The following is a 24567-nucleotide window of genomic DNA, read 5'->3' on the forward strand; positions in this document are numbered from 1 at the left end:
AGTATTTTGTGCATCTGTTATAGAAACACGTCCACCGATAGAAGTTGGACAGAACACTGTATAACTGCTGTACAGTGTGGCCATCTTGGATTTTGAACTCTGGCTTATTGTGACTCTCCTGACTTTCTGAGTAGGAAATCTGCTTGTTCCAGTTCCAGTTCAAATCTGACATCCCAGTTCAAATGGAAAACAGCTTTAATATGCCACAATATTTCTGAGTACTATTAAAAATGTATTTTAGCTAAACAACAAGGTTTGGCAGCTAGCTAGTGAGGTTAGCTTGCTAGTACCAGGCCTAGGTCCTGCTACCCATAAACTAAAGTAAAATGTTCTAACAACCAGCTAACTCACATTAGCAATATATCCAAAGCCATTTCAGCAATAAAGAGTTTCCCTGTGTCCTAACAGGTTACCTAGCTCGCTAGCATTAGCCTACTAGCAAATGGTTAGTAAAAATAATAAGCAAGCCACATGGTTTCTTTCTCATCCTAAAATGAAAACAGTTAATGTAGTATTAGAGCAAAGCAAACAGCTCAAAGAACAAAAATAATGAATCTAATTTCAGTAGTTGGTGAAGGTGGGCAGATTTAGCAGTTTCCAGTTGCTCCAGCTCTCCACACCCGATCCGCAAGGCGAGACACAGCTCTCCAACTTCACCCCAGAGTAATGTTTGATCACAGAACTTGAGATATCATGTTTAATCACTGAAGTAACAAAGAATTCATACAGTTTAACCAAATGACCACAGAAAACATGGACAGTGTAACATCTCTCAAATGTCGAGCCAGCACAGGTGTAGCGCCTCCACTGGCTGGTTGAGATAAGATAGTCCTTTATTAGTCCCGCAGTGGGGAAATTCACAGTTGCAGTATAGTGTAGCTCCATAACGAAACAGCCTATTTTAAATTTCATTTTGCAATGCTAAACTGTCATTCTAATCCCAACATTGTTTAATCATGTGGTGCTGCGCTGTTGGTAGCATTAACAGACACTCAGTAAGTCTGATTCTGGTGGAAAATTGGCCAATGTAAATTAGTTGTTAGCCAGCCAGCTAGCGTTAGAGCAGTTAGACGTGCTGGACTCGGTAGTACCACAGTATACAATGGTAAACAAAGCAGACAGAGCTGAGCTCCGGTGCTGTAAATTGATGGGAATGGAAATCCGCTCTGCTTCTGGTCCTTTAGGCTGCTCTGTAAACTCAATGAAGATGGTCTGAGACATGCTTCCAAATGAGTAGAAGAGTCTGGCTCTTGCCTCTGGTCTCTACTGCACAGACTATGGTTGTAAATTTGACATGGCATACAGTTCTGGCTTCACTTCTACAGAACGTGAATTTGACAAAAGATTTGTCAAATTGTTGCTTAATTGTATATTTTACAGTGTGAAGAACAGCAGTGGTTGGCTGTTCAACCATCCTTGTGGTCACTTCCTTGCAATAAGAGGTGAATCTAAGCATTTTCACATCAAACAGAAAGCAGCAAGCACTGTTTTGGTAACTGAGGCTTTTAATACACAAATTTAGAAATTAAATCTGGTCTACTCCTGCTGTTCTGCTCAAAAGCAAATCCAACACTCACTAAAGCTTTTTCTCACAGAGCGCAAAATGAGAACGTCCACAGGGACTATCAACCCAGGTTGAATTACTAGAATATGAAGAGATATCTGAAGCACAGTCTTCATTGTTTGCAAAATTATTGGGTTCCCCTCCCAACCAGTACCTGAAACACACAATAATGAACATCTTCACTATTTCACATCTAGACTTTGACCATGATCAGTGTTCAGTTCAGCGGTCTCTTACCCAGTGGTCAGTGCTGAGTCATCCACCCATTTCCAGACCCCTTCTGTTTGGATGTCCGTCAGACCAATCCAAGCTTCAATTCCATCTAATGCTGTATTGATATAGTCCTGTGATTGTGGAGAACAGTATAAAGAATGAACATCTCTCTCTTTCTCTCTCTCTCTCTCCTTCTCTCTCTCTCTCTCTCTCTCTCTCTTATATTCTATCTCTCTCTCTCTCTCTTTTTCATATTCTCTCCTTTTCTCTCTGTTTCTCTCACCTGTTCCTCTCTGCTGTTTATGATCACCAGGTCTGCTCCTTTACTTTGACAGTCCAGTTGGCTCTGACTCCAGGTCTTTTTCACAGTAGTGATGGAGTAAAGACTGGAGTTGAAGTAACGCCATCCTTGTTCAGAGGAAAGATGGAGACATGTGGGTAAGTTCTAAACACTGTTATGAAGTCCTGTAGGTTCAACCTCCGTCATGACAGCATTGTTATTCAATCTTCTTGTTCTTACAAACTACACTGTAAAATATTTGATCTCATGATAACGTCCTTTTTCATTTAATTTAACTCATCAAATTAACACATTTTTGGGGGGTTGAACTACAGTTTGTGAGTTGTCAGTGAGTTGAAATTTGGAGGGAGTGACATGAACTCCACAGTGTGAGCTTTCGCTATGTCTGCAGCTCAAACGGGATGTATCCCAACTGTTTTGGGTTATGTGAATATTTTCTATATCTTTGAATTAAATTGACTTATAATAATGGAGTTGAGTTGATTGGATAGTATGCAATGTAGACTTTTTGAGTAAAACTCAGACCTTTCCCATTGATTCCTGGGACTATCCATTTGTATACTGTCCCCCCATGCACAACCAGTGTTTAGTCATTCCCCCCATGCTACCTTCTCTTAGGTATGCTATTATGTTCTACATAAAGATTGACAGCCTGGTCTCAGTGTTGAAGGCTGTAAAAACAAGTTGTCATTTGCTGTGCTGCCGAGTTTCAGTCTATGAGGTTAAGTTATAGTATGTACTTATGTGTAATGTTCATATTTCATCATTTCATCCAAGAAAATAAAAGTGAGATGTTGCTTCCAAATTGGTGTTTGTTGGATCCGTTGCACAAACAAAGATTAAGCCTAATCCTGGACTATGATTTACTTTGCATTAAAAACCTCCATTCAAACTGCTGTGTATTCCAGGACTAGATTTAATCCCTGATCAAGAAACCAAACATAAGTGGACTTGAGTGGACTAAAGCTTTGGTACACTACACAACTTTTGAGGTTGTTTTTGCTGATTTTAACAAAAATACCTAAAGATCATCCACTACATGACTTCAACCTGTTGCTGGACCAAACTGAACATGACTCAAAAATGTGTGTCTCACATTGCTTAAGAGATGCAGATTAGCAACCACCTTTCACATTGACCTAAAACCAAAGAAAGGGTAAAAATGGCTTTGGATGAGGTCGTGGGTGGCCATGGCTGGGTTGTGACATTATCACTGGGTTGGAGGTGAGTAGCAAGGTGTAAAAACTGCACTTTTCATGCTCAGTTTTCTTCTGATATAGGCGGTACTTGTTCAGACTAAGTCGATGACCAATATACACCAATAGGTTACGCTCAGTCGGTTAAAAAAAATCAAACATGGTCTGAAACGCGATCAGCAGGCCAAAAATCTCTCTACAACTGTCAGCTCAGACTGTCGAAAAGTCAGCAGACAAGAGTCAACCAGGGAAAAATCATTGTAAAATTTGTGTAGTGTAACGCTAAGGAGTGGGGAAGTTCAGGTGGTCTTGGAGAACCAAATCACCAGATCTTAACAGTACTGAGAGCTTGTGTGGGGAAATGTGTGCAGAAGAAAACTCCAACCACTGAAGAAGGTGTGGACTCAATTTAGTTCATTTAAAGAAACCATTAAAGTGGAGTGGGGCTTCAGGAGGACCTACACAATTTCATGATGGGGACAATGCCAGGAATTGTAACTCTGATAGTAGGTGCTGTAGATCTGAGAGTCAAACTATTCACTTACCAAGAGCCGAAAGCCCCCTCAAGACTTCCTGTCTTGCTATCTGTAACTGGTCTTTCCTTGCAGTCATGCTATCATATCTGGTCTGTAACTGGTCTTTCTCTACAGTCAGGTTGGTATAAATGGTCTGTAACTGTTCATTCACTAAAGTCAGGCTATTGTAACTGGACTGTAACTGAATTTTCTCTTTAGTGAGGTTGGTGTAACTGGTCTGTAACTGGTCTTTCTCTTTTGTCAGGCTGCTGTAACTGCTTTGTAACTGGTTTCTGTCTCTTGTCAGGCCTGTGTAATTGGTCTGTAACTGGTCTCTTTGTGTAGTCAGGTTGGTGTTACTGATGTGTAACTGGTTTCTCTCTGCAGTCAGGTTGGTGTTATTGGTCTGTAACTGGTCTCTCTCTGCAGTCAGGTTGGTGTTACTGGTGTGTAACTGGTCTCTCTCTGCAGTCAGGTTGTTGAACATGATCCACAGCAGTGTGATGGCAGTCAGCAGGAGAACACACAGCAGCCCCAGACACACTGCAGTCAGTCTGCAGCATCTGCTCCATGAAGCGTCTCCTCCTAGATGTGAAAATAAGTTTAAGGAAGTTTAATTTTCATTAGTAACTAAAACTCTGAGCACTAGACACTCTGAGGGAGAAGGCAGAAAGGCTTGTTACACACTAAAGCGCATTACTCTGCAGTAACTACAGGGACTTCTGTTCAAACTGGTGGGGCTCTGATAATAGAAGTGTGTGCCCTAGACTTTTTAAGGTGAAATTGAAACCTACTTACACAGTTTTCTGACATTCTCCAGTGTTTTCTTACTTGGGATTTGTTCAGTTTATGAGGGAAATCATGATCCATCATCATAAGAGCAGAGCTATTCCAAGGCTACTTGAAAATGTATCTGACAGGTCCATTTGCTGAATTCCCACCAGGTTGAAGGTCCATAGAGGACAAATGAGCAGCATATGCTATATGTCCAAATGTTTGTGGACATCCCTTGTAATGAATGCATTCAGCTACTTTAAGTTGCACCAGTTGCTGACACGTGCCAATGCACACAAACAGCTTGTCCAGTGCATGTAGAGAAGTACTGTCAATAGAACTACCAATAGTATTGAGCTGTGGAGCAGTGGAAGAACTGTGTTTTCTGAAAAATGGTTGGTCACTGAATGATGGTCAACTTGATTTCAGAAGTCCCAATACTTTTGTCCATATAGTGCAAATCGCTTGCATCTCACAAAGTTCAAAATGAGGCTGATGACTAAAGTATAATCCCCATAAAACCCACCTCTTTACAAACTGACACTGATGTGGCATCAGCAAGCAGCCGACATGTTCAGAGGAAAGTGTCTTAATCCAGTCTAAGAAACCAGAGGATGCTGTTTACATTACCAGATAATTAATCAGATAACAGCAGAAGTCTGATTATGATCAAATTATTGAACACATGTAACTGAACTCATCATTATCAGGTATAGAAATCATCATTAAATTAATTTCTGTTTTTTACTACGCTGTTAAAGTGATCTATCAGCATAACAAAGTCACGGTAAAACCACTGCTAATCCTCATTTAAATCAATGAGCCAACCAGTTCCCACAATACTGTTTCCTCTTAACATCACAGTCATTTCTGAAGGACAAGAGATCTGAAGGACAAGAGCTCTCTCTCTCTCTCTCTCTCTCTCTCTCTCTCTTTGGCCTGCTGTAATAAAGATTTTTCAATCTACCACCAAAACATAATGGATGCAAGACTGCCCATGATCGTCCAGCTGTGGAAGTCTGAATTAGATCCTAAACCACAGATGTTTGATAGACATTTCCATTTCAGTCTAAAAGCTTCTTCAGAAGAAGCTGTTAGACCTCAACAATAAGATTCTTCAAAAGAATTCACACTAATGTCTTCAAGAAATACAGAGAAAAGTTTCTGTCCCACCTGTGATTTTTCTTTGTAGGTCCTTCTGTATCCTGGTGTCCTCCATCTCTCTTTTGGCCTTACCATCTGCACCCTCGTAAATGTCCACCGCCACCTCTACCCGTTCTCCTCTGTTAATATTATTACAGTAGATCACATCTTCAGAATTACCCTGAGACATCTTTAACCTGTCAATGATTTACTGAAGCACTGAATGTGGGTATGTGCCCCACTACCTGTAAATACCACACCACTCTGCTGGTCTGACTGGAACAGTGTGGTTTAAGTAATGTGGAGCCATCAAATAGGGAAGTTCTTGTTGTGTTGCTGTCAGAAAAAGGAAGTCGTTCAGGTCACCTAACTCTAATAGTGGATGGTGTGGCGCAACAGATAACACTACTCCCTGGGCCACCACACCATGGGGCTGGGGTTCGATTCCCAGTCTGGATGACCATGCTGCGCTACACCAATAAGAGTTTTTGGGCAAGATTCCTAACACTACATTGGCCCACCTGTGTAGTATGAGTAACCTTGTAAGTCGCTCTGGATAAGAGCGTCAGCTAAATGCCATAAATGTAAATGTCTAATTCCTGTGGTTAAGCTATGAGTGCAGATCCAAGCTATTGGTCATGTTAGACATCCACAGTCAAAGTCAACTTTACTGTCATTGCTTCTCACCAAAGAAGTGCTGAGTGAGGTACCAAAAAAGGTTTCTTCAGGTCACAGTGAAAAACACGGTACAGTAGACTTTAAGCACAGTATAGAGCCTACTCTAGACAGAGTACAGTGGATGAAAGTGGTGAACAGGGATTAGCTAGATGAGTCTACATTTACATTTACATTTGCACCCTCTTATCCAGAGCGACTTTCAAAAGTTCTTCACTATTTAATTAAGAATAACCTTAGCTAGTTTGAATGGAATACAATTCAAAAAGCTTTAAAGCTTAGACACTACTAAACTCAATATGGAGTCAATATGGAGACCATAATACTCCTACACCTTGCCCAAGTACTCTCGGAAGAGGTAGGTCTTCACTCTGTGTTTGAAGACAGCAAGTGAGTCTGCTCTCTGATACCCAGGGGAAGTTCGTTTCACCACTTTGGTGCAGGACAGAAAAAAGTCTAGATGCTTGTCTTCCGTAGATCTTACGGGACGGCGGGTCAAGCTGAGCCATACTCGAAGCTCTAAGGGCTCTTGGTGTAAATTGGCTTTTGACCATTGCCATCAAGTATGAAGGGACTGGTCCAGTCTGGGCTTTGTAGACCAGCATCAGGGTTTTGAATCTGATGCAGGCAGCAGCTACAGAAATCCAGTGAAGAGAACACAGCAGTGGAGTGACATGGCTGAACTTAGAAACGCTGAAGACGACCCGTGCCACTGCATTAAGTTAACTGCATGGATAAGTTGCAGGGGCCTGATGGGGCACAAAGGGAGACCAGCCAGAAGAGAGTTGCAGTAATCAAGTCTTGAAGTGACGAGAGACTGAACAAGCACCTGGGTGGCTTCTTTAGAGAGGAAGGGTCGAATTCTCTGGATATTGTACAGGCATGACCAAGTTAGACAACATGACTTGAGAACGATAACTGATCATCCAAGACTACACCAAGGCTTCGAGCTTCTGTAGAAGAAGTGACCAGTGAGTTCTCAAAGGAGATGGCAAGATCGTTTTAAAGTCCAGCAGTTCCCGGGATGTATAGCAGCTCTGTCTTGCTGGGGTTTGGGGTGGTGAGCTGCCATCCAAGAAAAGACGTCTGCGAGACATGGTGAGATGCGGGTAGAAACCTGTGTGTCAAACGGTAGGGAAGAAAGGATGCATTGAGTGTCATCAGCATAGGAGTGGTAAAAGAATTGGCTTCTCAGGAGTTTAGAAAGAAAATTATAGACAAGCATGCTAAAGGTAAAGGTTATGAGAACAGCTTAATGTTCCTGTGACTACAGTTGCACATATTATTCAGAAATTTACGATCCATGGGACTGTTGATAACAATTCAAAGAGACGGAAAATATGAATGGTAACAAAAGAACCCAGAAAAACTTCTGAAGAAATTAAAGGTGAACTTCAAGTTCAAGGAACATCAGTGTCAGATCGCACCATCCATCATTATTTGAGCCAAAGTGGTTTTCATGGGAGAAGACCAAGGCAGACACATTGTTGAAAACAAATCATAAAAAAGCCAGACTTTGCAGAATTTGCCAACTAATGTTGACAAGCCCCAAAGCTTCTGGGAGAATGTCCCATGGATAGATGGAACTTTTTGCAAAGGCACATCAGCTCTATGTTCATAGATGGAAAAATTAAGCATATCAAGAAAAGAACACTGTCCCTACTGTGAAGCATGGAGGAGGCTCTGTTATGTTTTGGGGCTGCTTTGCTGCATCTGGCACAGAGTGTCTTGAATCTGTGCAGTGTGCAGTGAAATCTCAAGACTATCAAGGGATTCTATAGAGAAATGTGCTGCCCAGTGTCAGAAAGCTTGGTTTCAGTCGCAGGTCATGGGTCTTGCAACAGGATAATTCTTAAATGCTTAAGACTTTGGATTATTCTGATGTGGCCTTCTATGAGCCCTGAGCCATTTGGAAAAGGCACCCTTCAAACGTGAGACAACTGGAGCAGTTTGCTCCTGAGGAGTGGGCCAAAATACCTGCTGAGAGGTGCAGAAGTCTCATTGACAGTTACAGGAATCATTTGATTGCAGTGATTGCCTCAAAAGTTTGTGCAACAAAATTTAAAGTTAAGATTACCATCATTTTTGTCAAGGCCTATTGTATGAGTTTATTTTTTATTAAATAATTCTGTTGAAGCATGGTTCAAAATCAATGTCGGATTTTCATTTGTTCATTTTTTTTATAGAATTTCTGTTTATTATTACTTTTGTCAGATTCAAGTTATTTTTTGACCATTGTGGGTTTTTCTTTTATTAATCGAGGGGTACCAACAATTTTGTCCATGTGTGTGTTTTTTGTTCATATATATCCTGATTCTACTTTCCAGTGTAGACTTCCCTTTTGAGTTTTACTTCCTCCTACTGTTTCTTCCTCAGACCGTTTACTGTTTTTTCCTGATACAGCTGCCCTTGGTTTGCTTTATAGAGATCTGAACCCTTTGGCTTATAGAGGGTATTTACCTTATTTCACATTAGAGCACTTCTTAATTTGTATTGGGTGAATTTTAGGCCTCTAAGACAGCTTTTATCTTACTTCATTTGTGATACCTAATTCAACTCCCATACCTGCCCCAACTCCCATTTCTTGGTCTTTCAGACCTCAACTTGACATCCACAACTCGTGTTCACTGTTATTTTCTAATTACATTATGAATTGAGCAACCTTGATCTTTAACTTTGTGCCTTTTGGAGATCTGTTCTGTGAAACTGAGGCAAGATTCTAACATTAAGATCCTTTAACAGGAAAGAGCTGCAATACATGTATATCCAGCACAGGGCACTAGTCACTAAATCCTTTATTCATTCATTAATTCATTTATTCAGTCATTCTTTTATTCCTCATCATATTAGGTCAAGGATTAATCGGTTTTACCCAGTGTCTTTATTATTGTTGAATCCTGTACATTGACCTAAACCGAGGAAAGGCCAGCAAGTTCAGATGTTCGGATGTTGGTCTGGGTTCTTTTGTGAGATCCTGGATGAGTCATCCATTTGTGGAAAATAGCTCTCACTGTGGTTCACCGGAGTCTCAGAGCCTTAAAAGAGGCTTTGTAGCCAGTTCCAAAAGTTGTTTCATATCTGTAACTGAATCTCTGTAGAACCTGGCTATCATGTGCTACTACTCATACAGGGCCCCATATGAGCATGTTAGCTGGGTAGATTCAACAGATCTGGTATTAATTATGCCTCTGTGTGTCTAGTGAAACCCAACGCACCTTCTTGTGTCTTTACTCACATTGTTTGTATCTTAGATTAAAATAAGCTGCATGATCCAACACATTAAAATGGCAAATTCTTTTTAACAGCATTGTGTACTTTATTATTTACTTTTCCTTAGACCCTCATTTAAAGAAGATTAAGGAAGCAGACTTTGGAACTAGCTGAAAACAACAAAAACAATTTATTTTTAACAAAAGCTTAGCTAAGCTTGTCAGTGGACAAGGGAACCCAGATTGGCAGGAATCAACTGAACCACAACCATCAGCTGACCACCGCTTTAACACAATACTGATTACCATACCAGTATATAGCTACATCCCTAGTGTAACATTTGGTTAATTAAGGTTAATTTAAACATAGAGTTTATTATTAAAAGCAGAGGGAAGTGCTCAGCCAGGATACTTTCACAGTGAAAAGCCAGACATGAACAACAATGTATCTTTATGACCACTGTAAACAGGGCCTAAGCCACCCTTCCAAACGACACTGTAAAAATAACTGATTACAGCAGCACTTCTAATTTTATACCACATTTTACTGATGAATATTCTGCTAGTGACTAAATCCTACTTTACTGAAGTGAAATTATTAAAATTAATTCATTATAATAAATCTGGCCTAAGAAATGTATATTAGACAGAAAACTGAGAACCACATTTTCAGTGTACTTATTGAGCTGAGAAAATAATTAGAGCTAGATATCAAATGTTTAGCGAAAAGACAAAGACTTTTAAGAGAAAACACTTTTATTCATCAGCTTTTTCATTTTTATCCAGTGCTGAACATACAGATACATACTGCTGGCTACATACTAGTATGTCCTCTGTCATACGACAGACACATGGACCGTCTCAGTTCACAGGCTGTTTCAGTCAGTAGTGCCTCACTAGAACCCAAAACTGACAGAACAATTAGCAGAACTTTAGCTAGCTGACAAGAAAGCTTTCAAAAGACTAGAGGCCCTGTATGTTAAGAAACTACTTCATAAAAACATCTGTAATTTAATGTCAGATAGCCTGGATATTTATGATACTGTTGAGGAACATTTTGTTAGCTAAACAACAAGGTTTGGCAGTGAAGTTACCTGCCTCTAGCTAATGAAGTTAGCTTGCTAATACCAAGCTGGTATTAGTGTAGATTAGGCTAGATTAATGGTATCTAGGTTAGCAGCGTTACATTACTAGTGACATTGTTATTTTCTCATATGAAATTAATATAGGACAGTGAAAGTAGTGTTAGAGCAAAGCAAAAAGCTTACATAAAAAAAACTAAGACAAATGTAACTGATGCTTTTAATACATATATTTAGAAATGAAATCTGGGCTACTCATGCTGTTTTGCTCAAAAGCAAATCTAACACTCACTAAAACTTTTTCTTACAGAGTGCAAAATTAGAACGTCCACAGGGATAATCAAACCAGGTTGAATTACTAGATGTAGAATAAAAAGAGCCAGTTAAAGCACAGTCTTCATTGTTTGCAAAATTATTGGGTTCCCCCATCAACCAGTACCTGAAACACACAATAATGAACATCTTCACTATTTCACATCTAGACCTTGACCATGATCAGAGTTCAGTTCAGTGGTCTCTTACCCAGTGGTCAGTGCTGAGCCGTCCACCCATTTCCAGACCCCCTCTGTTTGGATGTCCGTCAGACCAATCCAAGCTTCAGTTCTGGTGAATGCTGTATTGATATAGTGTGATTGTGGAGCACAGTATAAAGAGAAACAGGGTAAGAATGGCCATCTCTCTCTCTCTCTCTCTCTCTCTCTCTCTCTCTCTCTCTCTCTCACCTGTTCCTCTCTGCTATTTATGATCACCAGGTCTGCTCCTTTACTTTGACAGTACTGGAGCTGAAGTAATTCCATCCTTGTTCAGAGGAAAGATGGAGACATGTGGGTAAGTTCTAAACACTTTCTATAGACTTCCTATAAAGTACCGGAGCTACATAGTTAAACTTCAGTCAGTACCTGTGTGAATGTGTCGCTAGTTCATTTTCCTGGCTATAATAGATAACCTTAGTAGCGATGGCTGGTTTTCTTTCAGTTACGTACAGAATTAGGGTCAGGATGTGGGTTAGGGTTTGGTTTTTGGATTAAGGGTAAGGTTAGGGTAGGTTAGGGTGAGGGTTAGGGTTTGGGTTGAGGTTAAGGTTAGGGTAGGTCATTTTGGGGGTTAGGGTCATGTTTTGGGTTGTGGTTAAGGTCTAATTAGGGCCAGGATGAGGGTTAGGATTAGGTTTTGGGTTGTGGTTAAGGTCTGATTAGGTCCAGGATGTGGGTTAGGATTAGGTTTTGGGTTGAGTTTAGGGTTAGGCTAAGAGCCAGAATGAGGGTTAGGATTTGGTTTTGGGTTGAGGTTGAGGTTAAGGTTAGGATTAGGTTTTGACTTGAGGCGTTAATGCATATTCACCTCCATTTATTTAGACCCTCTACTGCTGCTACTGCACTGATATAGCTACTGTTGATATGTTACTGATAGTATTTATTAACCATCCACAAAGGACCACTCCAAAATAGTGTCACCAAAAATAGAAATAAAAGTAATAAAATCTTCAACATGACAAAGACCTACTGTGTTTTTGACTGAGTTGAATCAATGTCCACTGAGCATACTATTTTGTGGGAGGAGTCAAGAACGTCATTCGTAAAAGGGTTTAAGAAGCTCTTTGATAAACAATTACACATTTGTGTGTTAATCGCTCTAAATTTCTCACCCCCGCTTTGTTAGAAGAGACTGTAAGAGTGCCCCTGTTCTTCTGTTCTATAAATTGCTCAGAAGCTCATGCTGTGTGTTCTGCAATGTTCTGGATGTGTTTAAAGGAGGTGAATAACCATCAAAAACATCCAATGCCAACAAGACAGTGCAAGTGTGGAGTGATAAAGTGGACTAAGGAGTGAGGACGTTCATGTGGTACCCAGTCACAGAATCTTAACAGCAGTGAAAGCTTGTCGGACTGTGTTGGGAAATGTGTGCGGAAGAAAACTCCAACCACTGCAGAAGGTGTGGACTCAATTTAGATAATTTGAAGAAACCATTATGACAATGTGAGGCTTGATGGTGACTATGCCATGAACTTCTTAACTTGCACGTGTACTGTAGATCTGAGATTCATACAGATTGATTCTAACAAATATTCACTTACCTAGAACCAAAAGCCCCCTCAAGACTTCATCTCTCTGTATCTGTAACTGATCTTTCATTGCAGTCATGCTGTCATACATGGTCTGTAACTGGTCTCTCTCTACAGTTAGGTTAATGTAACTGGTATGTAACTGGTTTCTCTCTGCAGTCAGGTTGATGTTACTGGTCTCTAACTGTTCATTCACTAAAGTCAGGTTGGTGTAGCTGATGTGTAACTGGTCTCTCTCTTTATTCAGGTTGGTGTAACTGGTCTGTAACTGGTCTCTCTCTATAGTCAGGTTGATGTAACTGGTCTGTAACTGGTCTCTCTCTTCAGTCAGGTTGATGTTACTGGTCTCTAACTGTTCATTCACTAAAGTCAGGTTGGTGTAGCTGGTGTGTAACTGGTCTCTCTCTTTATTCAGGTTGGTGTAACTGGTCTGTAACTGGTCTCTCTCTATAGTCAGGTTGATGTAACTGGTCTGTAACTGGTCTCTCTCTTCAGTCAGGTTGGTGTAACTGGTGTGTAACTTTTTTTTCCCTATAGTCAGGTTGTTGAACTTGATCCACAGCAGTGTGATGGCAGTCAGCCGGAGAACACACAGCAGCCCCAGACACACTGCAGCCAGCCTGTAGAACCTGCTCCATGGAGCGTCTCCTCCTAGAGGTGAATGGATACAAATGCAGGTTTTGTTTGATTTTTTTATTAGTTAAACTTACATTTTGAGCTCTGGGAGATTTTAGCATGTCCTTCCTAATTTCAGCCCCATCCATATCTTTCACTAACAAGATTAGGCCACACAGCTTCCAGTACTACTCTACATATTTTAAAAAAGCCTAGGCTTTTTATTTTAACCCCTATTATTTGACTTTTAAGACCAATCAATAACTACTAATTCAGTATCAGCTAAGAATTATTCAACTGCTACTATGAATTATTTAGTATCTACTATCATTTATTCAGTAACTATTAATATTTTTGTAAATACTGTGAATTATGAAGTAACTACTCTGAGTTATTTAGTTACTAAACTCAAAAGCAACTTTAGTTGTTTTGAGGGTGAACAGCCTGGTAAAACTACAGTCTTAATTAGATTCCACAGTCTGAATTAGATCCCATGACATCTGATGTTTGATACATGTTTCCATTTCAGTCTAAAAGCATCTTCTTCAGAAGGAGCCGTCAGACTTCAACTAGAAGATCCTTTATAAGAATTCACATGAATGTCTTCTGGAAATACAGAGAAAGGTTTCAGTCCCACCTGTGATCTTTGTTTGTAGGTCCTTCTTTATTCTGGTGTCTTCCATCTCTCTTTTGGCCTTAAAGACTTTAACACTGTCTGCACTCTCGTATATATTCTTCACCACCTCCACCGGCTCTCATCTGTTGATATTATTATAGTAGATCAACTCTTCCCCTAGACATGAATGAATATAAAAGCATGTTTTTTGGTTCAATTTTCAATACTTATACTGAGCTCTGAGGGATTTCAGCACATCCTACCAAAGGTGTCAAATTCACATTCATTACTAAGGTAGAAGTGTAGATACTAGGGTTTAAAAGACTTCTATAGACATTGAAGTATCAACTTTGAAGTATCAATTATCAGCTTTTTACTCAAGTAAAAGTGGAAAAGTATTGGTTTCAAAACTACTTAAAGTATAAAAGTAAAAGTAAGGAAACACCAAAAGCTTTGGCCGCATCATAGTGCACTACCCCACCTCCCCTCAAAAAGCATTTTTCTAAAAGCCATAATGACGATAATGTTCTATAAAAATGTTAATGTTGAAAAATGTTGGGCTACACTAGGCTGCCTGTTTCAACTGCAGATCTGCCCATTTGAAATGAATGCATTTTAGTAAAATCAGATCTATTAAAGGAGCATCTATGTTTACTACTGAGCATTAACATGTGTTTCATGGAGGGAAAATATGATGAGTAGTTGTCTATAAGTTTTGTAATGCTGTATTGTAATACTTCAGAGACATGTGATCAATAAGCTTTATTGTAAGGTAAATGTGGGGCTTAGTCGGGACATTTCACACCAGTTCTCTTGAGTCTCTGCCATGGATATCTTAATACTAGGATACAACCACATTAATTGTGGTTGGATGAGAAGTATAAACATACACCATTATAAGTTACTACTGGTTTGTAAGTGATCCATCGCACCTGCATATGTCACGTCACACTCTAGCAAGCACACAGCAGTATCTATTTTGTTTGTTAAAGTAATGATCCCACAGTCTGAATTAGATCCTAAACTACTCATGTCTAATAGACATTTCCATTTCACTCTAAAATCATCTTCTTCAGAAGGAGCTGTCAGACCTCAACAATAAGATCATTTAAAAGAATCCACACTAATGTCTTCTGGAAATAAAGAGAAAAGTTTCAGTCCCACCTGTGTTTTGTGTGCGCAGGTCCTCCATCTCTCTTTTGGCCTCAAGGCCTTTAACACTGTCTGCATTCTCATATATATGCTTCACCACCTCCACCTGCTCTCGTCTGTTGATATTACAGTAGATCACATCTTCAGAATTACCCTTAGACATCTTTAAAACATCTATAAAGCCCCTCTGCCTGTAAATACCACACCACCACTGGTTTAAGTAATGTGGAGCCATCAAATAGGGAAGTACCTGTTGTGATGCTGTCAGAAGAGGAAGTTACCTAACCCATAATTCCTGTGGGTAAGCTATGAGTGCAGATCCAAGCCATTGGCTATTTTGGACATCCACAGTCAAAGTCAACTTTACTCTCTTTATCTCTTCAGCAATCTGACTGCCTCTCCTGGTTCCTGAACACCTTCTCCTTGGTGATGAAGGGCAATCAGCTTCTTAAAACAGCTAAGGATGGCTGTGTGCAGTCTTATCAGGAAGTAGAGCAGTTAATGAGCCTTCTTCATTAAGGAGGAGCTGTCCAGGAATCAGGAGAGGCTGTCAGGAATGTCAAGGAACTTGAAGCTGTGCATTGCTTTCATTGTTGTTATGTACCACACAGACACAAACACACTGAGACACAAAACCTGGAAAGGCCTCAGCAGTGCTAGCATGCCACCTTCTTGGCATTTGTGGATTTGCGTGTTTAAAGTCTGCACTCTGACCATCACTCGTTCCAGCACTTCCCCTCAGGCAGGGTTGAGAATCACTGATATGGAAAACCATGCAAATAAAAAGTATTTGTTTTAATGATAGTAATGGACTTGTCTGACCGTCTTCTGTTCGTCTGATCAAAGGGTTTTTGTGAACATCACTATGTTCACCAGCCAGTCTTGGACTCAGCAGAGTTATGACTACATCTGCCCCCCCCCCCCCCCCATACATGCACATGTCCCTGATCCTGTTCCACGGATTGAAACACACTTACCCCCACCAAGAGATCTGATGGGGATCCAGGATGCTGTTGTGACTTTCTGCTCCAATGCTCCCTAGCCTTTGAACAGCAGCCCTCTCGCTTGTGTCAGGCCCCAGCTCCTACATATACGACAGGGGAAAAGATCTGTGGCATTCGCATTTGCACTGAGAGTAGTTGGAACTCCTCTGTATAAATGGCAGCCTTCCAGCAAGGATTGGGTGAGGAAGTCAAAGATAAGTTAGCCCCACATGATCCTCCTTCTTCTAACAAGGATCTGATAAAAGTTTCCCTCAAACTGTGAGCTGTGAGCAAACTGTGGGCAATCTGGAGACATGCGTCTAACATGTCCAGAATAATTGGGAAAAGCCAAAGTCTGTCACAGGACTGGAGACTTGTGATGGACCCCAACACATCTCATACCTTTGGGATGTTTCCTAATACTGCCATTTCCTAGGAGCCAGACCAAGAGAAACACATCAGAGTGTTTGTAGACTCAATTTAATTGAATCCAGCCTAACTAGGACATTGGGATTGCTATTGGAATCTCTGAAACTCGACCACTTTCATTGCACATTGGCCAACACACAGAACACAACCCCCACATTGACTGGCTAACATGGTCAGTAGCAGCCTGGCGGCCCCATTGCGGCCCCTGGAGTCCTGTTTGGTAGTCCACCCCATCCAACAAACAGCCTCCCCATCACTTCCTGGTGTCCCTGAATTATATGAAGTCCCTTCTAAATACATTGACTTGAGGGAGGTCTTTAGTAAACAGAAAGTCCAGTTTCTACCACTCACTGGTCTTTTGACTGTGCTATTAACCAGTACCAGTAGGTACCAGTACTCAGTACATGTGGCAGACAGTTTTCCCTCTCTGCCCCAGAGGGGAAAGCCATGGAGGACAACATACACTGGCTTTAGATCATGACTGCATAGATCACCAGGGTCTAAATAATTTACAATAAAATTACAATCAAAGACTATTACCCTCTGCCCCTCATGACCTCGCCCTTTTAATCACTGCAGCAGGCTTCAGTCTTAACCAAACAGGATCTGCACAGTGCCTTCAACCTTATTCAGGTTAGAAAAGGTGAAGAATAGAAGAAGGCATTCTTCACTCAATCAGGCTACTACAAGTACTTCATTATACCTTTTGGATTGATGAATGTACTGGTAATCTTTCAATGATACATCAATGAGGTCTTGAGGGAGGCCCTAGATGCTTTTTGTCTACCTGGATGATATCCTCATCTACAGTCATTCTATGGAGGAACATGTGGGTCACATTAAAAGGATTCTCCAGCTACTCCTGGAGAACCATCTCTATGTAAAGCTTGAGAGGTCCCTATTCCATGTGCCATCCGTCTTCTTTTTTGGATTTGTGGTATTCAAAGGCCAGCTGAGCATGGATCCAGCTAATACAAAAGCAGGTGTGAACTGGCCTTGTCCCACTTCTCTTTGGCTGCTTCAACGTGTTCTGGGCTTTACTAATTCTATCTGACACTTTATTCAGAATATTTGTACAGGTGCTGTTCTGCTAACCTCCCTAACAAAGAAAACAATTGGTTAGTTCCAATGGGCCAATGCAGCCCAGAAAGCTTTTGAAGAGCTCAAACACCACTTAGTCACAGCTCCCATGTTACAGCTTCCAGACCCTGATGTTCCTTTTAGGTAGAAGTCGATGCGTCTGATATTGGTGTTGGGGCTGTGCTGTCACACCATTCAGCACTCACCATGCACCCCTGTGCTTTCCTTTCACACTGCCTCACACCTACAGAGCAAAACTATGGTGTCCTGGAGCTTTTGGTGGTGAAACTAGCATTGGAGGAATGGAGGCACTGGCTGGAGGGGGCTAAGCACCAGTTCTTGGTCTGGACAGATCACAAGAACGTGGCTTATGCTAAACAAGTGTCAAGTGTCTAAATCCCTGCCAGGCCAGTTAAACTGTAACCAGAAAGTGGTATGATTAAATCTAGATATCAAAAGTTTAACCAAAAGACAAAGACTAAGAAAACACTTTTATTCATCAGCCTTTTCATTTTCATCCAGTGCAGAACATGCAGACATATACTGCTGGCTACATACTAGTATGTCTTCTGTCATGGACTGTCTCAGTTCACAGGCTGTTTCAGTCAGTAGTGCCTCACTAGAACCCAAAGCTGACAGGAATATTAGCAGAACTTTAGGTAGCTGACAAGAAAGCTTTCGACTGAAAAGACTAGAGGCCCTGTATGTTAAGAAGCTACTTCATAGAAACAACTGTAATTTAATATCAGATCACCTGGATATTTATGATGCTGTTAAGAAATGTTTTAGCTAAGTAACAAGGTTTGACAGCTACCTAGGGAAGATAGCTTGCTAATACCAGGCTGGTATTAGTCTAGTTTAGGACTTGTTACTCATAAACTGAAACTATACATCACTTCCAGCAAGTGTGTCTCTGTGTCTTTACAGGTCATAGCTGCTATCTGCATAGCTTGCTAGTGTCAGTTTGCTAGTTAGCAACTTTAGCAACTTTAACAGTGTTACATTACTAGCTGCACTGATATTTTTTCCTCTGAAATGAATATAGGACAATGAAAGTACTGAGAAGTGTTAGAGCAAACAAAACAACTCATGAGACAAAATGAATTAAGCTAATTTCTGGACTATTGCTTAACTATACATTTTACAGTGTGAAGATCAGGCCATGTTGTGCTTTCTTGCTCTCTTGGCCGTGGTTGGCTGTTCGGCCATCTTTGTGGTCACTTTCTTGCAAGAAGAAGTGCTTAGGCTCTTAGTGCTTGCCTCTTGCAAGTTTTGAACTTCTATAAACGTTTTCACACATTTAATACACATTTTAGAAACAGTGGGCTACTCGTGCTGTTCTGCTCAAAAGCAAATCCAACACTCACTAAAACTTTTTCTCACAGAGCGCAAAATGAGAATATCCACAGGGATAATCAGCCCAGGTTAAGGTATCAGATGTAGAATACTTGGAACCGGTTATAGCACAGTCTTCATCTGGATAAATACTGGGTTCCCCCGTCCCCCAGAAACTGAAACACACAATAAACAACATCTTCACTATTTTACATCTAGATCTTGACCATGATCAGAGTTCAGTTCAGTGGTCTCTTACTCAGTGGTCAGTGCTGAGCCGTCCACCCATTTCCAGACCCCCTCTGTTTGGATGCCATCCTTGTTCAGAGGAAAGATGGAGACATGTGGGTAAGTTCTAAACACTGTTATGACGTAATGTAGGTTAAACCTCCGCCATTGTTATTGTTATTCAATCAATTACTTTTCTTACAAACTACACTGTAAAATATTTGATCTCATGATAACGTCCTTTTTCTTTTAATTTAACTCATCAAATTGACACATTTTTGGGGGGTTGAACTACAGTTTGTAAGTCAGCTGTTCAGCTCAGTTAGTTCAGTGAAGTGGAAATTTGGAGGGAGTTACATGATCTCAACAGTGTGAGCTTTGGCTGCATCTGCAGCTCAAACAGAATGTATCCCAACTGTTTTGATTTAGGGGATAATGTTCCATATCTTTGAGTTGAACTGACTTATAATAATGGAGTTGAGTTGATTGGATAGTATGAAATATAGACTTTTTGAGTAAAACGCAGACCTTTCCCATTGGTTCCAGGGACAATACATTTGTCTACTGCCCCCCCATGCACAACCAGTGTTTAGTCATCCCCCCCATGCTACCTTCTCCTAGGTATGCTATTATGTTCTACATAAAGATTGACAGCCTGGTCTCAGTGTTGAAGGCTTTAAAAGCAAGTTGTCATTTGCTGTACTGCCGAGTTTGAGTCTATGAGGTTTACTTATGTGTAATATTCACATTTCATCATTTCTTTCAAGAAAATAAAAGTGAGATGTTGCTTCAAAATTGGTGTTTGCTGGATCGGTTGCCCAGACAAGGATTAAGCCTAATCCTATGTTTTACTTTCCGTTAAAAATGTCTATTCAAACTGCTGTGTAGTCCAGGACTTTAATAGACTCATGTAGACTCCAGGATTTAATCTCTGCCTGAAACCAACCATAAATCTTACGTAAAAACATACTGTAAGCAAGTATGGGGTGATGGAGTGGACTAAAGCTTTGGTACACTACACAACTTTTAAGGTCATTTTTGCTGATTTTTACAAAAATACCTAAAGATTATCCACTACATGACTTCAACCTGTTGCTGGACCAAACTGATCATGACTAAAAATGCGTGCCTCACGTTGCCTAAGAGATGTAAATTAGCGACCACCATTCACACTGACCTAAAACCAGAGAAAGGTGAAAAATGACTTTGGATGAGGTCGTGGGTGGCCATGCCTGGGTTGTGACATTATCACTGGGATGGAGGTAAGTAGCACAACACATTGTCGATAACCAATATACAGCAATAGGTTATGTTTGGTTGGTTAAAAAAATCAAACATGGTCTGAAACGTGACCAGCAGGCCAAAAAATCTCTCTACAATGGTCATCTCAGACTGAGAGCCAACCAGGGAAATATCAGAGTAAAAACTGTGTAGTGTAACCCTAATGAGTGGGGAAGTTTAGGTGGTTTGGAGAACCAAATCACCAGATCTTAACAGTACTGAGAGCTTGTGTAGAGAAATGTGTGCAGAAGAAAACCAGAAGAAACCATTTAAGAGGAGTGGGGCTTGAGGAGGACCTACACAATTTCATGATGGGGACAATGCCTGGAATTTTAACTTTGATGTGTGCTGTAGATCTGAGAGTCAAACAGACTGGTTCTAACAAATATTCACTTACCAAGAACCAAAAGCCCCCTCAAGACTTCATCCCTCTCTAGCCTTAACTGGTCTTTCCTTGCAGTCATGCTGTCATACCTGGTCTGTAACTGGTCTTTCTCTACAGTCAGGTTGGTATTAATGCTCTGTAACTGTTCATTCCCTAAAGTCAGGCTATTGTAACTAGTCTGTAACTGATTTCTCTCTGTAGTCAGGTTGGTGTAACTGGTCTGTAACTGGTCTCTCTCTGCAGTCAGGTTGGTGTAATTGGTCTTTAACTGGTCTCTCTCTGCAGTCAGGTTGGTGTAACTGGTATGTAACTGGTTTCTCTCTGCAGTCAGGTTGGTGTAACTGGTCTGTAACTGGTCTCGCTCTTTAGTCAGGTTGGTGTAACTGGTCTGTAACTGGTCTCTCTCAGCAGTCATGCTGGTGTAACTGGTGTGTAACTGGTCTCTTTCTGCAGTCAGGTTGTTGAACATGATCCACAGCAGTGTGATGACAGTCAGCAGGAGAATACACAGCAGCCCCAGACACACTGCAGTCAGTCTGCAGCGTCTGCTCCATGGAGCGTCTCCTCCTAGACGTGAACAGGAAAGGAAGTTTATTTTTCATTAGTAGCTAAAACTTTGTCTACAGGGACTTCTGTACAAACTGGTTGGGAAGTGTGGGCCCTAGGCTTTTTAAGGTGAAATTTCTTATAACCTACTTACACAGTTTTCTGACATTCGCCAGTGTTTTCTTACTTGGGATTTGTTCCGTTTATGAGGGCAATGGGATCCATCATCATAGAAGCAGAGCTATTCCAAGGCTACTTGAATATGTATCTGACAGGTCCACTTGCTGTATTTCCACCAGGTTGAAGGTCCATAAAGGACAAATGAGCAGCATACTGATGGATTATTTGGATGTAAGAATACATTATGTTCTATGTGTGTGTTCTGCTACAATGACCATGGCTGAGACAGTCAGCATTGCTGTACACTCAAGATTAATACCCTTGGGAGACTACGCAGGGGTGAATCAGAGGTAAACTGATTGGAAAAAAACCCAAAATTCTGCAGTACGTGATAGTCAGCACAACTGCCCTTGCAGATGTTAGCACTCTTTTAAAAAAATAGAGTTGTGAGAACACAGGACATAAGCGGGTACAAAAAGTAATTGGGCTAAAGGGTGAGGAGCTTTCCACAGTGATATAAGCGGACCCAACCGTGAGACCGTAATAAAAAAAATATGCGTAGGGGTAGCCACAGCAAAATAAAGACAGTACATAAGGCCCAAACGGAGCCATCCTTTTTAGACTGCTTTGGGAGAGTGCTGGCTGTCTCAGGCTAACGCATTATTTGTAATGCCTTAGTCTTCACCTTATTTTTGTATACTTTATGCAGAAATAAAGGTTGCACTCTGCTTTTCTATTGACTACGGTGCTGGATTCTTATTTGCACCATTTCTAAATGCTTATTAGCTAATTGGGGGAATTTATAGAGAAAAAGAATCGACAATACGCTATATGTCCAAATGTTTGTGGACATCTATTGTAATGAATGCATTCAGCTACTTTAAGTTGCACCTGTTGCTGACACAGATGTGCCAATGCACACAAACAGCTTGTCCAGTGCCTGTAGAGACGTACTGTCAATAGAACTGCCAATAGTATAGAGCTGTAGAGCAGTGAAAGAACTGTGTTTTCTGAGAAATAATTGGTCACTGAATGCAATGAAATCCTCACAGTAATGCTCAATCCACAAAGCCTTTCCCCCTGGACAGTACAGACAGTTGCTCCAACAAAAGCAGGATACACTTATTTGTTAATAACCTTGATTTCAGAAGTCCCAATACTTTTGTCCATATAGTGTAAATCTCTTGCATCTTACAAAGTTCAAAATAAGGCTGATGACTAAAGTATAATCCCCATATCACCCTGAACTATGTACAGAAAACACTGGAATTTAGTAGGAGAAGGTGAGAAGGTAACCTGACAGAGACACTACAGCAAGTGTTAATTAACAGAAAAGTGTGCTGCAGTACTGCTGTGGCTCAATGTAGTGATGGTTCATTTGTGTGGTTCTTCCCTCCATGTTCTCGTTGTCGATTAGCAGAATGTTTTTTAAAGAGCACATGCTGTTACTATATATTAGTGATTTGTCATATATTTTTTTTTAAATAATTCATTTTGTCTAATTTTTCCCTTAATTTACTGCCAATTAACCCACCTGTTCATAGCTCTCCCTCATGCTAGCAATGCTCCCGACACATTGAGGAGGGTAAAGGACATAACACGTGTCTCCTCCAATATAAGTGAAGCCAGCCACTGCCTCTTTACAAACTGCCACTGATGTGGCATCAGCAAGCAGCCGACATGTTCAGAGGAAAGTGTCTTAATCCAGTCTAAGACACCAGAGTATGCTGTTTACATTACCAGATGAATAATCAGATAACAGCAAAATTATTTTTATGATCAATTATGAAATTGATCAATTTGAATTATCAAATTATTGAGCACATGTAATTGCACTCATGTTTCAAAAGGTATAGAAATCATCATTACATTAATTTCTGCTTATATCAGCATAACAAACCCTGGGTAAAACACTGTTAATCATTTAAATCAATGAGCCAACCATTTCCCACAATACTGTTTCCTCTTAACATCTACCACCAAAGTGGATGCAAGACTGCCCATGACCGTCCAGCTTCAGTCTTAAAGCATCTCCTTGTCAGACCTCAACGATAACATTCTTTAAAAGAATTCACACTAATGTCTTCTAGAAATACAGAGAAGAGTTTCAGTCCCACCTGTGATCTTTGTTTGTGGGTCCTTCTTTATCTTGGTGTCCTCAATCTCTCTTTTGACCTTAGCGTCTGCACTTTTGTAGCTGTCCACCGCCACCTCCACCCGTTCTCCTCTGTTGATATTATTACAGTAGATCACATCTTCAGAATTACCCTGAGACATCTTTAACCTGTCAATGATTTACTGAAGAACTGAATGTGAATGTGCCCCACTGCCTGTAAATACCACACCACTCTGCTGGTCTGACTGGGACAGCATGGTTTAAGTAATGTGGAGCCATCAAATAGGGAAGTTCCTGTTGTGTTGCTGTCAGAAAAGGAAGTCACCTAACCTCTAATTCCTGTGGTTAAGCTATGAGTGCAGATCCAAGCTATTGGTCATGTTAGACATCCAGTCAAAGTCAACTTTACAGTCATTGCTTCTTACCTAAGTGCTGAGTGAGGAACCAAATAAGGTTCCTTTAGGTCACGGTGAAAAACACAGAACAGTAGACTTTAAGCACAGTATAGAGACTAGACACAGTTCAGTGGATGAAAGTGGTGAATAGGGATGAGCTAGATGAGTCTACATTTACATTTACACACTCTTATACAAGTGCTTCACTATTTAATTAAGAATAACCTTAGCTAGTTTGAATGGACTACAATTTAAAAATACCTTTAAGCTGAGACACTTCTAAACACGAGTCAATATGGAGACCATAATACTCTACATTTCGCCCAAGTACTCTCGGAAGAGGTAGGTCTTCAATTCGTGTTTGAAGACAGCGAGCGACTCTGCTCGCTGACACCCAGGGGAAGTTCATTCCACCACTTTGGTGCAGGACAGAAAAAAGTCTGGGCGCTTTTCTTCCGTGGATCTTACGGGATGGCGGATCAAGCAGAGTCATACTCAAAGCTCTAAGGGCTCTTGGTGCAGATGGCTTGAGAATGATAACTGAGCATCCAT

General features: G+C 40.7%; 3 protein-coding genes across 3 annotated transcripts; all 3 read right to left on the reverse strand.

The window, feature by feature from the left end:
• Positions 1 to 1576: 1576 nt before the first annotated feature.
• On the reverse strand, positions 1577 to 5896 carry LOC140546348 (uncharacterized). The gene is made up of 5 exons (XM_072669537.1): positions 5737 to 5896; positions 3820 to 4374; positions 2061 to 2185; positions 1802 to 1908; positions 1577 to 1718 (listed from the first exon to the last, which is right to left on the reverse strand). The coding sequence occupies exons 1-5, from the start codon at positions 5894 to 5896 to the stop codon at positions 1577 to 1579; spliced, it is 1089 nt and encodes a 362-aa protein (XP_072525638.1).
• A 5067-nt stretch (positions 5897 to 10963) lies between these two features.
• On the reverse strand, positions 10964 to 15280 carry LOC140546349 (uncharacterized). Its single transcript, XM_072669539.1, has 4 exons — positions 15130 to 15280; positions 12747 to 13385; positions 11195 to 11285; positions 10964 to 11111 (listed from the first exon to the last, which is right to left on the reverse strand). The coding sequence occupies exons 1-4, from the start codon at positions 15278 to 15280 to the stop codon at positions 10964 to 10966; spliced, it is 1029 nt and encodes a 342-aa protein (XP_072525640.1).
• Positions 15281 to 18975: 3695 nt separating this feature from the next.
• On the reverse strand, positions 18976 to 23781 carry LOC140546350 (uncharacterized). Its single transcript, XM_072669540.1, has 5 exons — positions 23622 to 23781; positions 20851 to 21405; positions 20307 to 20311; positions 19204 to 19262; positions 18976 to 19120 (listed from the first exon to the last, which is right to left on the reverse strand). The coding sequence occupies exons 1-5, from the start codon at positions 23779 to 23781 to the stop codon at positions 18976 to 18978; spliced, it is 924 nt and encodes a 307-aa protein (XP_072525641.1).
• Positions 23782 to 24567: the final 786 nt, after the last annotated feature.

Source organism: Salminus brasiliensis, chromosome 24, assembly GCF_030463535.1.
Source record: "Salminus brasiliensis chromosome 24, fSalBra1.hap2, whole genome shotgun sequence".
Lineage (NCBI taxonomy): Eukaryota > Metazoa > Chordata > Actinopteri > Characiformes > Bryconidae > Salminus > Salminus brasiliensis.

Coding starts and splice junctions, on each gene's coding strand:
- LOC140546349 (XM_072669539.1), bottom strand. CDS start 15,280: ATGTCTAAGGGTAATTCTGAAGATGTGATCTACTGTAATATCAACAGA. Junction 13,386..15,129: donor CCTGCGCACACAAAACACAG/GTGGGACTGAAA, acceptor ATTCACCTCTAG/GAGGAGACGCTCCATGGAGC. Junction 11,112..11,194: donor GGCTCAGCACTGACCACTGG/GTAAGAGACCAC, acceptor TGTGTGTTTCAG/GTACTGGTTGATGGGGGAAC.
- LOC140546348 (XM_072669537.1), bottom strand. CDS start 5,896: ATGTCTCAGGGTAATTCTGAAGATGTGATCTACTGTAATAATATTAAC. Junction 2,186..3,819: donor GAGGGGGCTTTCGGCTCTTG/GTAAGTGAATAG, acceptor CCTCTGAACAAG/GATGGCGTTACTTCAACTCC. Junction 1,909..2,060: donor TAAACAGCAGAGAGGAACAG/GTGAGAGAAACA, acceptor CCACAATCACAG/GACTATATCAATACAGCATT.
- LOC140546350 (XM_072669540.1), bottom strand. CDS start 23,781: ATGTCTCAGGGTAATTCTGAAGATGTGATCTACTGTAATAATATCAAC. Junction 21,406..23,621: donor CCCACAAACAAAGATCACAG/GTGGGACTGAAA, acceptor GTTCACGTCTAG/GAGGAGACGCTCCATGGAGC. Junction 19,121..19,203: donor GGCTCAGCACTGACCACTGA/GTAAGAGACCAC, acceptor TGTGTGTTTCAG/TTTCTGGGGGACGGGGGAAC.